Genomic DNA, 16050 nt, shown 5'->3' with positions numbered 1-16050 from the left:
ATGGCACCCCACTCCAGTACTCTTGCCTGGAAAATCCCATGGATGGAGGAGCCTGGTAGGCTGCAGTCCATGGGCTCGCTAAGAGTCAGACACAACTGAGCGACTTCACTTTCACTTTTCACTTTCATGCATCGGAGAAGGAAATGGCAACCCACTCCAGTGTTCTTGCCTGGAGAATCCCAGGGACGGGGGAGCCTAGTGCGCTGCCGTCTATGGGGTTGCACAGAGTTGGACATGACTGAAGCGACTTAGCAGCATGGGCCTGTGGTGATGAGACTTACAAAGATGCTGTGGGGCTGCCCTCAAGAAGCCAAAAGTCTCCTTGAGGAGACAAGACCAAAACACACAAATCAATGAGAAAAAAAAAAAAGTTCTAAAAGAACAGGACATAACAAAGTGGTCAAACTGACTGTTAAAATATTTAATATATAAATCACAAGAAAAGAGAGCAATGTTGGTTCAAGTCGTCAGAAAAAGAAACTTACAAACTATATATTCTTTAGTTTTCAGTTCAGTGTATAAAGAGGACTGTGTCAACTGCCTCTGCTTCGAGTAAAAGTCAGCGATCAATTGCTAGAAATGCTTTTACAATAAGTTAAACAAGCATACATTTTAATAATCTTAATATCCTAAATATATATATATATATATATATATATATATATATTATATTATCTCATCTTAAGGAAACACCCCCAAAGGACATCTTTTCAAACCTCATAGAAAATAAATTAAGAGCCCCATCAGTCCTGGGTGTTCTTTGGAAGGAATGATGCTAAAGCTGAAACTCCAGTACTTTGGCCACCTCATGAGAAAAGTTGACTCATTGGAAAAGACTCTGATGCTGGGAAGGATTTGGGGCAGGAGGAGAAGAGGACAACAGAGGATGAGATGGCTGGATGGCATCACTGACTCAATGGACGTGAGTTTGAGTGAACTCCAGGAGTTGGTGATGGACAGGGAGGCCTGGAGTGCTGGGATTCATGGGGTCGAAAAGAGTCGGACACAACTGAGCAACTGAACTGAACTGAAGTTAATTGAATCAGTCTTCCTAAGATTTTTAAGCAAATATCTGAACTTATTTGGGACTTTTCTTTGTCTGTTATCTGTAGGAGACTGGGTTTTACTCCTGTTGTGCAGCAAAATTCAGGATAGCGTCCACCCTCTCCTCCAAACACAAACATGGAGTTCTGATGGGGGCTGCCATTCTTCATGTCTCTTCCCTCACCACCACAGAGGCAGACCTGTGACCAAGCCAGGACAATCACAATACTTTCCGACCGTTGGCCTGAGCCTCAGTGATTATACAAGAGACTGGAAGAGAATCCATGCCAGGAAAATTCACGCCCTCCCCGATGGCGCAGCTTTCATTCCTGGTCACACAGGGAGGAATACAGAAGCCAGGGAGAAAAGTGAAGGCAACACATGGAGAAGTGGGGCCCATTTTTGAGCTAACGTAACTCTTAGTTTATACTTCTAGGAGCCAAGACAATTTCAACAAAACCTTCTCAATCCAAAGAAATTCAATGCAGACATTATTATATTTTTATGTATTAAAAAGAAATCCAAATAACATGAAGAAATTTATGAAGTATAAAAACTAGCTGACCAGGAGTACTAGAAAGAGTAAAGAGGACTGTGTTATAGCCTTCAGGAGTTAGGCTGGTCCTCATCCTGGCAGTTCTTATTCGATAGGCTTTATTTTTCAATTTATTTTTAATTGTAGGATAATTGCTTTACACTGTTGTATTGGTTTCTGCCATACATCAACATGAATCAGACATAGGTATATATATGTCCCCTCCCTCTTGAACCTCCCTCCCACCTCCCACCCCATCCCACCCCTCCAGGTTGTCACACTGCACCAAGTTGAGCTCCCTGCATCATACAGCAAATTCCCACTGGCTATCTATGTTACATATGGTAATGTATATGTTTCCATGCTACTCTCTCTATTCGTTCCACTCTCTCCTTCCCACTCCCACTCCATGTCTACAAATCTGTTTTCTATGTCTGCATCTCTATTGCTGCCCTACAAACAGGTTCATCTATACCATTTTTCTAGATTCCATGTATATACTTTAACATATGGTATTTGTTTTTCTCCTCCTGACTTACTTCACTGTAAAACAGGCTCTAGGTTCATCCACTTCACTGGAAAGGTCTGATAGACAAAGCACTCTTAGCTCTCAACAGGGACAAACTAGCTTTTTCCAGAGCTTCATTTGAGGGAACTGAATGTGAACAGACATTTAAATAAAAAATTATCACTCATTCCCTGAGGAAGACAAAATCCTCAAGGTAAAACACATTCTTTCTAAAATGTGGGATTTTCTGATTTCAAGCAGATTTCCAAAAGCTAGCTAGAGAACAAACCTGAAGGAAATAAAGCTGGGCCAGTGGCTTCTCCCACTCTCACCTACAATGGTCCTCCCAACTGAATAACTGCTATCAATTATCACATGATTGGAATCTAGCCACATTTTACCCTTCTGAAAATCTCTCTTATGCCATAGTTTTGTCCCAAAATGTAAGAGGCTGGTTTCTCTTTGGTTCTGCAGAAAATCTCATTAAAAGAAAGCTGGTGCTATAAAAAAAAAAAACAACAACACACAAGCACTCTTTCTTCTTGCCTATTCCTTCCTCTTCACTGTTCCCTTTTCACTTTAAATCAATGGGAAGATTTGATTAAATCAAGTTAAAATCCCAGCTGCAAGACTCACTAGTCCCCCAGATAAAGAAGTTAAGGCTCTGAAAGTCAGTTTGAGAGTCCTTAGTTTAAAAATGGGGCAAAAAAACACCTACGTGAAACACCTGTTGTCTGGCTTACCTGAGATGATTTCTTAAACTGACTAGCACAATTCCTGGCACACAAAAAGAGGCACACATGAAGTGAACTGCAGTCACCAAAGACAGAGAACATACTTCATCGTCCTAGTCAAGCTCTACACCTTGAAAAGTAAGCTTACAAGCAATGAACACATTCGGTGTCACAGAAGTAACAGTTATTTGCCAGAGCCTACTTGCAGAAGTACAATTTAAAAATAAAAGAAGCTGCTTTCCTATATGCTCGAGTCAAAGAAAAATTTTTATTACACAAATATTAAGTAACATATATTTTCTACAAAGTGGTTTCCAAACTAAACAGTTTGAAGAGGATGAAGAGAAATACAGAGGAATAAAGATAAGTAAGTTAGGTAACATTTGTGAACCACTATATCTGGTAGAGTTAATTAGCAAGGCTAGCATCACTAATCCTTGTTTTCCATGAACTACATGGTAAATAAATTTGCATTAACCTTCTGATTTTTCCCTAAGAGTTAGGATTTGATTCAACAGTCTCTTTTCATTTAAATAGTTTACTGGAGATCTTGTAGGTGGTGATGGTGGTGGCTTTAAGTGAAAAAGTAGTTACAAGGAAATAAGAATCCTGAAGGAATTTACAAGCTCCTGCTATGCTTATCAGGGGTATCAAAAGTACTTAATACAAGTTTAGAGTTCCTGTATGAGAACCCACAGTCATCAGTCAGTGAGTGACAAGATACTGCATTTCATCACTTCAGGAAAACGCGTTGAGATTTACCTTCAAAATCACAAGCACCAGACCTCCCTGACACTCTCCTCAGAGAACTCGATGTTAAGCAGGGGTCTTTGGGACTCACTGCCTGGACTGCAGAGATGTATGTGTGTGCGCCAGTGTGGCTGTGTTTATCTCCAAGTCAGACTGAGGTCTAACTAAAATATCATCCATTTGACAAATAAAAATTTTTGCTTCCTGTTATCTCTGACTCTCTACAAATACAGATAGCAAATTAATACCATATCTGGGGGGTATAGTTCCAATTTTTTAAACCTTTTAAAGTGTTATTATCTAAAAATATATAACATAGATATGCCTAAATGATCAGAATAACTTAAGCAGTTAATTTTATTAACACTTCAATTTATAAATATTTATAAAGATCCCACATGCCACAACTGAAGATCTCTTATGCTGCAACGAAGATCAAAGATCCAATGTGCCATAACTAAGAACTAGAGCAATAAAATAAATAAATAAAGTTTTGAAATAAAATAAGAAAAAGGAGGCATAGGGTTATGCAATAATTTCCCTGGGTGATATTCTCAGTAAAAAGCAATGCCAGAACTCAAAACACAAGACTCTGGGGCAAAAATCTGTGCACTTAAAATATTACACAGCACTAAACAAATTGATCTAAAGAAAAAGCAAGGAATTTAGATATATCACACTGAATAATATGACACTTTATTATTGCTACATTTAACAAAATTGCACAATTTACTGAGTAAAATTTAGCCAAGTCCAAAATGTTTCAGCCCATCCTTAATTTTTCAAAAAACTTCCAGGAGAAACTTCTCTCCTGACTTGAGACCTTTTCATAGTTTAAGACAAGTTCCCTTAAACTTTACCTCTCTCAGTCTCAACAGAGTAAATTTGAAACTATCTTATTCGCTGTATTTGGACACAGTTTCTCAAAGACAGAGATTCAAGTCACCATCTAAATTCTGTATCTCGCAGTAATTAACCACTATCATACATGGTGCTTGGGAAATAAACTTTTATTTTACTGATCCTTGAAACTCCCACTCAATCATACACAGAAACACATCATGCCGAGTTCAGGCTCTAAGTAATTACTATGACCAAAAAATTACTTATTTTTATAAAGTTATTAAGACAATAGTAACTACTAATATTTGAATAGTTCTTTTACAATTTATAAGACACCTTTATACACAGTATTTCCCAGGATCCTCTAAGCAATGCTATTAAGATAGAGAATAAATCACGCCTCTGTTTGGCAGTTAGAGAAATTCATGATGAATGGAGTATAGTGATTTGCCCTAAGTCATTCAGCTGGCAAGTGACAGATTGGGATTTTTAAAACAGGTCTTCTGACTCCAAAGTCAATATTAATTCCAAGAAAATAAATATGCTAGCACTGACTGCCATAGCAGTTTTCTGCCTATTTTAAGCTTTCTCTTTTTCCTTAAACCTTCATGCTAGAAATGTTTAAATAAATCGTTAGCTCCTCTAAAGTCTCTTCAGTACATACCTGTGTTCATGAACACTTACTCGGCAAAATCTGCTACATGTTGTACCCAGTAAACCATGTCTCATGGCTTCTACCTGATAGGCCAGGCCTATCAGCAGCTACTCAGAAATCTCTGGAAGCTTGGTGTTCTTAATGATTACACTGGAGTCAAGAATCTTTATAAAACATTTTACATATTATCCTGTCTGCTCTTGAACAGACTGATCCAAAACAATTTAATACTCTATTGATTCAAAATGAGAATTACTTAACAGAGCATCAAACCTCTAGCCAGATCCTGTGTTAAGTGCTGACAATTTCAAAGGGAAAACCACAGCCCCAAAACTTCAAAGCAGGCACAGGAAAGGGGCAGCAGAAATGGTCACATAATCACTTGAAAGGTGCAAGGACAGAAGCCTAAGGTGGTGCAACACATGGTCCAGAAAGCCTTGAGGCAAAATCTAAGGAACACAAGGGCAAAGAAGAGCAGCAAGCACAGTCGTGGAAGTAAGGAGAGAATTTTAGGCAGTCTTTGTAATACCTGTAACCAGAACTTGGTGCCTAAGGAGAAAACTGAAGAAGAGAAGGTCACTGAAATTGAACGCCAGGCAGTAAGACCAGACAGGAGGAAGACACACTGCAGGGAGCAGAGAAGTCAAGCATGAATAGGGCACCCCTGGAGGACAGTAAAGGCAACTCAACAAGGAGAGGACACCAGAAAAGGAAACCAGCAAGGGCACATGCATGCGCGTGCCATGCACACCCATACACCCCAACTTCACGTCACCTCCGCATCCTCTTGTTTTGTACATTGGGTAAAAATACCCATGTGCTTTTTATCACAAATTACAGAATTAGAGCACTGGAGTGCATCCGGATTAGCCTTGTCATTTTGTAGGTGAGGAAATTGGTCCACAAAAGTACAGCTCTTTGCCCGAAGCCACACACATCAGTAGCAGAGTGAGGACCACAGCCCTGTCTTCTGCTGCTTGAGTCTGAGTCTGCCAGACAACTGCCCACCTCCCAATACTTACATGTATTTGTATGCTTCTACCACCTTTCAAAGCTTACTTCAAATATATTATGATGGTTACTGAGGTGAATGTTAAGAATAAGAAAAGTGAAAGTGCTAGCGGCTCAATTGTGTCCGACTCTTTATAACCCCGTGGACTATAACCCACCAGGCTCCTTTGTCCATAGAATTCTCCAGGCAAGGATACTGGAGTGGGTTGCCATTTCCTTCTCCAGGGGATCTTCCCAACCCAGGGACTGAACCTGGGTCTCCTGCATTGCAGGCAGACTATTTAGCATCTGAGCCACCAGGGGAACTTTATGATAATAAAGTTTACCTCAAAATTATTTATGCCAAGCTAATGTAATCATTCATAAGCATACTGGGGAATAATCCTTAGAGTTATTTATATCACTCTTTTCTTACAGTAGCTATCTTAGAAAATGGAATGTAGATTAACTGTCATAATTCACTGCTATGTTTTATTATTTTACCATTATAAATAATGGCCAAGGTTAAAGGTAATAGTGATAGTATAAATCTATTCTTAATGCTTATAATGGAGTCTATATGCTTAAAAACGAATAGAATAACTAAATACAGAAAATACATTTTCTGTATTTAGAGAGAAAGAGATACTCTGAGAGAAAGAAATACTTTGGAATCCAGTGTACTTATCCTCACTCATGAACAGCGTGGCCCTCTTCCAAAACAAGACTCTAGAATCAGTCATATCCTAACAGAATATTCTCCTCTAAGAAATCTTTGTTGTTGTTTAATCACCATTGTGTCCGACTCTTTGCTACCCATGCACTATAACCCACCAGACTCCTCTGTCCATGGAATTTCCCAGGCAAGAATACTGAAGTGGGTCACCATTTCCTTCTCCAGGGGATCTTCCTAACCCAGGGAGCAAACCTGCATCTCCTGCATTGCAGGCAGATTCTTTATCATCTGAGCCACCAAAGATGCCCAAGCAATCTTTAGGAGATAAGTCTTGGCCCAAGAGAGAAGGGAAGTTACTACTGTCTTAATAACTTTATAAAAATAAATCACTTTTCTTAATAAGAAAGCAGAGACTTCAACTCCTCCAATACTAAAATGTCCCAGGCATTGTCATGATTGTCATGAATTTCTTCAAATCTACGGAAAAGTTTTGCGACTAACTTTTCAGGGTTTTTTTTCTTTGCCATACCATGAGGCTTGCAAGATCTTAGTTCCCTAACCAGGGATGCAATCTGTGGTCCCTGCAGTGCAAGCACAGAGTCCTAACCACTGGACCACCAGGGAAACCCATAACCAGATTTCTTAAAGGAAGTATATAATTGCTTATATAATAGATTTCACCAAGATATTGAATTTACCCATTTTGCCTATTTTACTCACAACAAAAGTGAGTAACAGAAACCATGCAGCTAAGAAACTGCCCAGGAGCCTACACATTATTTAAAATATTTCTCTGAGTCTCTCAAAGTCGATTCCCAAAAGTACTGAAGGATGACACTCCAAAAGACTCTACCATGGTGCTGAAGAAAGACGAGAGACTCACAGGCCTAGAGCGTGTGCTCACAAGCTGGTCCTCAACAAACACTTGTGTAAGAAATCATCTTTCCATCCCATTCTGTCAAAGTCTAGTTCCTAGACCACCTATTTAAAATGTTTACATCTTATTTATTCCATTAAGAGAGTAGAATGCTAAAAATTTTCCAAACAAAATGTGTAAGTAAAGCACTATTAAAAATGAGTTACAAAACTTCTTACTCAATTTTTCTCAGATCATAAAACTCCATCACAAAACAGAAAACGCCTGGATTTCTTTTCTAGGTCCTAAGAGCTTTGCCCTTCCACCAAAAGCTTTCCTGCTGATTAAATGTCATTTTTGATCATTATGAACTTTTGCTGTATTTGAATTTGCTGGAGAAAGCTTACAACTTCACACTTCACCAAATGATGAAACCTCAAGGGCAAGTAATAGCAAGATGCGGACAGAAATTATACATTGCACTCAAAACCTGATCAGCAGGAGAACTTGAAAAGAGGCCATTACCTTTAAATTGGAGGCAAGAAAGCTACTGGGCTAACACAAGCACCTGAAGAGCATCCTATCGTGTTCACAACCAGCAGAAAGAGCATATTCAGTATTTCCTGCCTTGTCAAGTTGATACCTCGTATACTTTTGTCTGTGAATTATTCTCCACATATGTGTATTATTAAAAAAAAAAAATAGAACTGATATTTAAGCTCTCCTAAGACTGTGCTCAGTCACTCAGGCGTGTCTGACTCTTCTGACCCCACGAAACATAGCCCTCCAGGCTCCTCTGTCCGTGCGATTTCCCAAGCAAGAATACTGGAGCGGGTTGCCGTTTCCTTCGCCAGGGGAACTTCCTAACCCAGGGATTGAACCCGTGTCTCCTGCATTAGCAAGTGGATTCTTTACCACTGCACGACCTAGAAAGCCCTTCCTAAGACTAAAACCGACAAAATTAAGTTCAAACATGAAACTGGCTGACCACAAAGAACTCCAGGGTGACTGACAGAATAACAATCACAAATTTGTGCTGGGTACCATATGATGCATTCTGCTACTGCTAACTGCTAAGTCGCTTCAGTCGTGTCCGACTCTGTGCGGCCCCACAGACAGCCTCCCACCAGGCTCCCCCATCCCTGGGACTCTCCAGGCAAGAACACTGGAGTGGGTTGCCATTTCCTTCTCCAATGCAGGAAAGTGAAAAGTGAAAGTGAAGTCACTCAGTCGTGTCTGACTCTTAGCAACCCCACAGACTGTAGCCCACCAGGCTCCTCCATCCATGGGATTTTCCAGGCAAGAGTACTGGAGTGGGGTGCCATTGCCTTCTCCAAGGGTAAATCCTAGAAGTCGCCAAAATTCATGCTGAATGATGCATTCTACAGAACAATAAATCTTAAAATTGCTGCTCAGAAAGATGAAACAGGTAATTGCAAGTTAAGAACACACATTCACATTCTTATTCTTCTCCCCATATCCACCACCAAAAAAGTGGTAACAGGCCTCCTTTTTCATGCCTCCTATCCCTCTACTCACCACATACTAAACGGAATCTGTCATTTATTCAGAGATTAGACCAGAAAATCCCTAGGTACATCCAGGAAGTGAATTTTCACTCCTAACTTACATTCCCCATACCTTCCAGCAAATGCTCAGAGAAGTTCAAGATGCCAAATTCTTTGAGACTAAAATACCTATCAATCCATGACCCACAAAATGGTCTGTAGGCCAAATTTGGATATACAAATCACCATTAGCTTTACGGTTTTGAGCAAAACCCTAGGCAGAGTGGAAGACTCTGCAATAATTAATTGTTACAGTCAAGAACTTTCTTACAGCTCATATAAATCTGACTCTGCCAGAAAAACGGGAAAAAAACCATCTTCAATGGGTTCCTATTACTCAGATCTCACAATTCCAAAGCAAATGAATATTAAACATGCAACTTGCCAAGACTTGGGCTCTCCAAAGTGGAGATAATTAATGCTGTAGAGGTCCATATCCTCGGTGTGCCATGCAAATGTGGTTTTCCACATGCCAAAATATAGATAAGGGGTGTTTACACCCTCAATAGAAATACCACACTCTTCCTCAACCACATCCAAGACCGTGTTTAGGCGAGCTATGTTCCATTCATCCACACCCTAGAAACAGGGAAGAGAGAGAAGGGGGAAAAAAGACAAACATTAATAAACTCATAAAGATAACATTTACTGATCAAACCATCATCTGCCAAAATTATTATACTGTATATTTTAACTCGCTTAGAAATTTAAAAAATAAAGCAATAAGTATCCAAGGCACATACACACACATATATATATTTATACAGATCCATGATTAATTATCCAAGATTAATACCAGCAAAATGTGGTTCTATATAAATATTAGTATAAAATTATGCCAAACGACAGAGAATTAAGGACCTACTCCCATCAGCTGTTAGTAAAAAAAAAAACATCATTGATTCAAAGCATATGATCTGCAGCATGCTTTCCATCCTTGGAACACTATTTAGTTTGGGGGGTTTTCTGGTTTTTAGCTTATTTGCACATTACTTAAGTCATTAAACATGAGCCATCATCTCAAGACACCACTAACAAAATGTATCTTCTGTCATCCCTCTTTTAGCCCCATTCAGTTCTGGCATGTGATACATCATTTCCTGAAAACCCAAGTCTAATTTTGGAAAAATCCTTAGCACTATTCTAAGTCACAGATCATTGTGCTTTTACTGCTTCTTCAACTAAATATCAACCGCTTATGCTGATGGAGAATTTTAAACAAAGAATAACAGCTAAAAATATTTATCTAAACTTTGGTAAAATTGTTGGAATAATATAGTTTTATAACAATAACACAACATGGCTGGTAACAGAGACAGAAAAAGTTGAGTCACTGGGATAAAAGTTAAATGACAGGAAAAGATTCTAGTCTTATTAAAACTTACCAATCACTTATTAATGCACTCTAATTCACAACTGTTTACAATTTTTACAGACTATTTTTCTCATAAACTTTTCTCACAATAAAATACTAAATATCAGTGATTGGACCCACTTTTTTTGCAATCACGATGAAATGGCAGTGTCTTTAAATCCATTTCAACCTCCTCATGATACTATTAAAGAGGGACATTAAATTTATTTATGTATACCAAAAAGGCCCTACCCAGTAATTATACCAAGGCTTCATAGATAACCATGCCTAGTATTTTCCTAATTGTTCTGTTTTCATTATAGTCTTTAGATGACAATATAATCAATGTACTGATCTTACTTACTTGAGCTTTTGGGTCAGGAAAATTTTTGATGGGGCAGTTAATGAAGCTGTGCCTCAGGTAATATAACTGCAAAGTATCAGGGGAAATCACTTAATTCCAAAACTCCCCAAGACAGCCATTCCATAACTTAAAACCCACAGCAGGAAGCTTGCTATTTGGAAATTGTTCAAAGTTAAGTATCCTTCTAGAAAAGATCCTAGGTCCCAACTTATGAGACCTCATAAAAGTTCAAATTATGTAAAATATTTTATCTCACTCTATTTATAGTGATGCAATCTCTTAACCCTAGTCCAATCAGACTTCAGTCCAATCACTCTAATAATAGAGTCCTCCTATTTAAAAGTCATTATTGAGGCAATGAATCTGAAGTAATAAATGAGCACCATATTATAGGAAACATTTTTAAATTGAATGAGCTTGCAAATTAAGGAACAAACTATTCTTCTGAAATTCCTATATTTGAAGAAGTCTCATCTTTGTTTCTGACTGATATTACCTTTCAGAAATAACTTAGGCTGAATCCCTTGACATGACTAGACCTGTGGGTCTAAAGGGATGAGGGAAGAGAAAAAAGAATGATGCCAGATGACCCAGATTATGGCTCCAGCTCTGCCACTGCCGAGGGCAAAAATCCCTGCAATTTCCAGAGCTCCCATTCTTTCTTTGTGAAAGCATGAGGTACCCACCCAGAGCTGCTCGGAGGACTAAATAGGCTAAAGGACATAAAAACTTTTAGAAAATAAAACTTCTTATATTTGAGAACTGACAAATGTTTCCACTATTCTCCAGTAAATCTTACTGGAAACAAAACAAAAGCCAAACATGTGATAAAGTGATAGGAAAAAAAAAGTCCTATGAAATTCACTACTGAAATTCTTCCCATTAATGGGCAAATATTAATAATATGTTGGCATCAGCTTCTTCTGGGCAAGGGGCAAGGGCCAAGGCTGCCATGATGTTAAAACTTAATTTCTTTTGCTAAGATAAAAAGTCACATAATTTCAATAAAAGAGGTTATTAAAATATTAAGAATAACAGGTATAACAAGGGGCTGAGAATAAATCCTATTCCAAATTCCTTCTCCAACATCTGCTCTCCACTACTGACTGAACTCGCTAGCTGCCTAAAGGACAGGTTCTACTCAAACTCTAAAGAGCACCAGGTCTCCTTCAGAGATTCAGACAAGGAGGACACCTCATTTGTCACTTGGGAGAAGTGTGACACCACAGTCTATCTCACTATACTGCACATACATGTACACCGCTGCTGCTGCTAAGTCGCTTCAGTCATGTCTGACTCTGCGACCCCAGAGACGGCAGCCTACATCTACCCAAAATAATCCTGTAACATAAGCAATGTCATACCCAAATGAACAAATGGAAAACCTAGTACTCCTAGAGCAGTGGGTGGCAAAGATAAGCCTGAATCTTTCTGACTCTAGGCCTTCACTTATAAACTCTATGCTTTCAGTTCTGATCACGTTAAAATGCAATATACCATCCTCTTCTCTCAGCACTAAAAATCAACAAAGATCCAAGGAGCTAAAATTTATGACAGGCAAATATATAAAACTGCTACATTCTTCCCACCCCGGCATACAGTCACCATACACAAACACTGGCAAAGCTTCTAATAAAAGCTGCTTCACTTCGGGCTTGGGGACAGAACTGACTTAGTGTAAAAAAGTAGTCTCCAGAAAGACACCAGCTACAAACAAGCCCCACAATGACAGGCTGGAAATCTGCCAAACCATTCAAAGCTTAAAGCCATCAAGTCTCTTCAGAAAGTCTATACACCAATGCATGTTCACAGACAAATGCCTCTTCCCAGACTCCATCCCCTCAAATAAAGCTATTCCATACAATGTCCATGGAGAAGGCGATGGCATCCCACTCCAGGACTCTTGCCTGGAAAATCCCATGGATGGAGGAGCCTGGTAGGCTGCAGTCCATGGGGTCACTAAGAGTTGGCACAACTGAGCGACTTCACTTTCACTTTTCACTTTCATGCATTGGAGAAGGAAATGGCAACCCACTCCAGTGTTCTTGCCTGGAGAATCCCAGGGACGGGGGAGCCCGATGGGCTGCCGTCTATGGGGCTGCATAGAATCAGACACGACTGAAGCGACTTAGCAGCAGCAGCACAGAATGTCCAACAGGTGTTTGAGCAGTATTGCAACTCACCTGACCTCCACTGAGCAAATGTTTCCTCCCTGGTCCCCATTTCCCTTTACCCCAATAACCCAGTGCATTCTAGGCATGCCCTGCTCTGTGTGTCTATTTACCCTGTCTCTGCCTGGTTTACTGAAATAATTCACCACTGGACCATAATTTGTCCACATATGTGTAAATGAGAAGTTTATCAAGGATCCTTCTTTTCAATCTCTGTATCATCCATCTAACAAGAATCAGACAGTAATCTGAAAGAACTCCTAAATTTTTATTACCATAGCCACTCAGGATCTGTTTGAGGATCAGGTTTTGGACTTCACAGAGGAAATAAGTACCCCCAAACTGGCATCAGCGTGAACGATGCCTCTATAAACCTACATAGAGAGACCGCGCTAAGTCTGAATTCACACCCTTGAGCTCTGGGCCTGGGTCACTGAACACAGGGCACATCCAGGCCAAGGAGCTCCTTCTTTTTGGGACTATGAGCATCTAGAATGTTCTACAATGACTGTGCTAGGTCACTGGGAAATTGAAGCAACACAGGGAAGCAATATGCCACATTAGAAACCAAACCAGTAAGGAGCCCTCCCATCTAATACAGAGAAATATTGCAAAAATCACAGCAAACTAGTTCTCCCTAAAATATTTATAATGAACATTACCCCTACAAGTGGCTATGGTCAAAAAATGTTGGTGTCCTTTTCTCCTCCTCTTATAAAGTCACAGTGCCAGCAGGTACTCGGAAGTTTCTAAGAGGTCACGCTGTAAGGGAGCCTGTTTAACTCTGCTTTAACTCTACATTTCCCAAATGTTACTTGATCACAGGACCTTATTTACATAAGACATTAATATCTTTCCTCAACAATGTCCACATCCAACCCACATGTTTCTCCTCCCCACCCCACCTGCCATTATCCTCAACACCTACAACATTATCCCCACACAGCTCTTTCCATACAATGCTTTGAGCCTTCATCTCTCTCCTGAGTTTCACTGCCACATGCCCAGCTCTAAGCTGGACCCAAAGTGACCCCAAAAAAATTTCTGAAATATATAAATTTATGAAAAAAATTTCATTAAAAAAGCTAATCATTAAAATAAGAAAAGAGCCACCTCCCAGGTGTTATAAACTCTGAGAAAATACTAAAAAAAATTATTAAAGGTTCTCAGTAAAGTTTTCAGATACTTTTATTTAGTACTTTTTACAAGATTACGCTTGTCCTCATTTGGCTCTCACCATCCCTTTCTATGACCCTTACTGCAGCCCAGCTAACACCTACTAGAGTAACATGATCCAAACAGAAGACCATCTTCCAAATTTCAACTTACTTTAAAGATAGGCTAATGTAAATTACTGCCACCAATTCATAAGGCTACAATAAGCCCTTGAAGTTTCAAAGGTAATACACATGAGGAAAGAAAACTTGGTTGTTTTAAAGACTTCAAAATCAATCCATTTCACACAGTAATATGGGAAAACTGAATCTTTCAAAAACTAAAATGAGAGCCTTGGACACATTTAAAATAGAGGGTTTCCTTAGGATCTTTACACATAAGAATAAAATTAGACTCATGTGAAATTCATTTTGCTTTAAAGTTAATTACAATGTGTGACACGATAGCTCTTTTTGCTGCTTCCTTTCCATGAAAATATCTCACATTCTCCAAACTTTTTACTTTAAAAACAGACCTCTTTCCCTTTTTGCATTTTTTTTTCCTTTTTGCATTTTTATACACCCAAATACCTACAAAATTTTACAGCAGTGCTTTCTTTTCTTTCTGAAACTCTAGTCAATAACCAATGTGGAGCAAGTTTTGAAGAAACAAAAAATTTCTGCAACAAAAAGTACTACACAGTAACAAAAAAAAGACTCATTTCAAAAATGTAGCTATGAGTATGACAAGAAGGAATGTGGAGAAGAAAAGAAGGGAAATGCTCAATCAAATAAAGGATTATAGAGAGCTTGGAACCCCTGCCTTGAGTCTAGACCATTGAGACCTTGAAGTTATTTAAATCTCTGGTTCCAGGCAAAAACAACTCCAAGCCTTCTGGGAGAAAAGCATCCTCCATTTTGACTTACAAATTTTCCACAAATTAGGATCAAGCCAAAGCATAAAACTGAAGATCACCACAAATATAGGGAGGTAAGACCTCATGGAAAAAGCTAGCAAAAACAACTGGCCCTTCCCCACCCCAAGGACTTCTGGTATCAGAATCTTCAGAGGCTAAAGACCTTGAAATGCTTAAAGAAATTTAAAAATGGAATCACAAAGACACGGTAGACTTCTACATATGAAACATATCATTTCACTAGTATATCACTGATACATCATTTCATTTATATATCATTATTAAACTAAAAACTGACTGAAAGGATTAAACAAGAGAAGTGCTCACCTAGAAGGGAAAATTTAAGACATAAACACACAGTACAGCACAGAAAGATGAGACGAAGTATCTGAAAACCAAAGTTAAGCAATACTTAGGACAGAACGTCTATAGTTCATGTATTCAGAGTCCCAGGAGTGAGAAAAATACAAAACTAAATAAAGTCACTAAACGAGAACACTGATAAAACCAATTATATTAAAATTTAAATCTCTGTTCATTAAGACACTGTAATACCATCTATAAAAATATTTGATGTCAATTTTAGTTGACCTTAAATAAATATAAATAAAAATAAATACACTTTCAACTGAGTTGAAGCTATATAAAACAGACTTCTCAGAACTTTAATGATGCTACACTAAAGCTGTGGATGCTACAGCTTTTGTTTTCCGGTGGCAAAAACATCAAAATGCCTCTTATTGATTAAAAACTGCTTATAAATCCTTCATTATTACTCCTACTCTTGAAGTCAATAATATTCTATATGGCCAAATATCTGGGTTCATTCTGGACTCAGGCATTCCAGTATTCTTGGCTGTTGGTCTTCTTTTCCCCTTAAATATTTATTTACTTATTTGGCTGCATCAGGTCTTAGTTGCACCATGAGGGA

General features: G+C 38.8%; 1 protein-coding gene across 6 annotated transcripts in view; it reads right to left on the bottom strand.

Moving 5' to 3' along the window:
- Positions 1-16050, bottom strand: part of KDM4C (lysine demethylase 4C) — a 411129-nt gene that overhangs the window by 330562 nt on the left and 64517 nt on the right. For 5 of the 6 annotated variants that reach the window (XM_070375870.1, XM_070375869.1, XM_070375868.1 and 2 more), the window contains one exon: positions 9545-9738. In XM_070375870.1, coding sequence (XP_070231971.1) covers positions 9545-9738 — 194 coding nt within the window. Of the gene's footprint in view, positions 1-5598; positions 5854-9544; positions 9739-16050 lie in introns of those variants that run through there. The other variant, XM_070375871.1, reaches the window with a different exon arrangement.

The sequence above is a fragment of the Bos mutus genome, chromosome 8 (assembly GCF_027580195.1).
Source record: "Bos mutus isolate GX-2022 chromosome 8, NWIPB_WYAK_1.1, whole genome shotgun sequence".
Taxonomy (NCBI): domain Eukaryota; kingdom Metazoa; phylum Chordata; class Mammalia; order Artiodactyla; family Bovidae; genus Bos; species Bos mutus.
The sequence above is the reverse complement of the archived record's forward strand: the minus strand, read 5'-3'. Positions and strand labels throughout refer to the sequence as shown.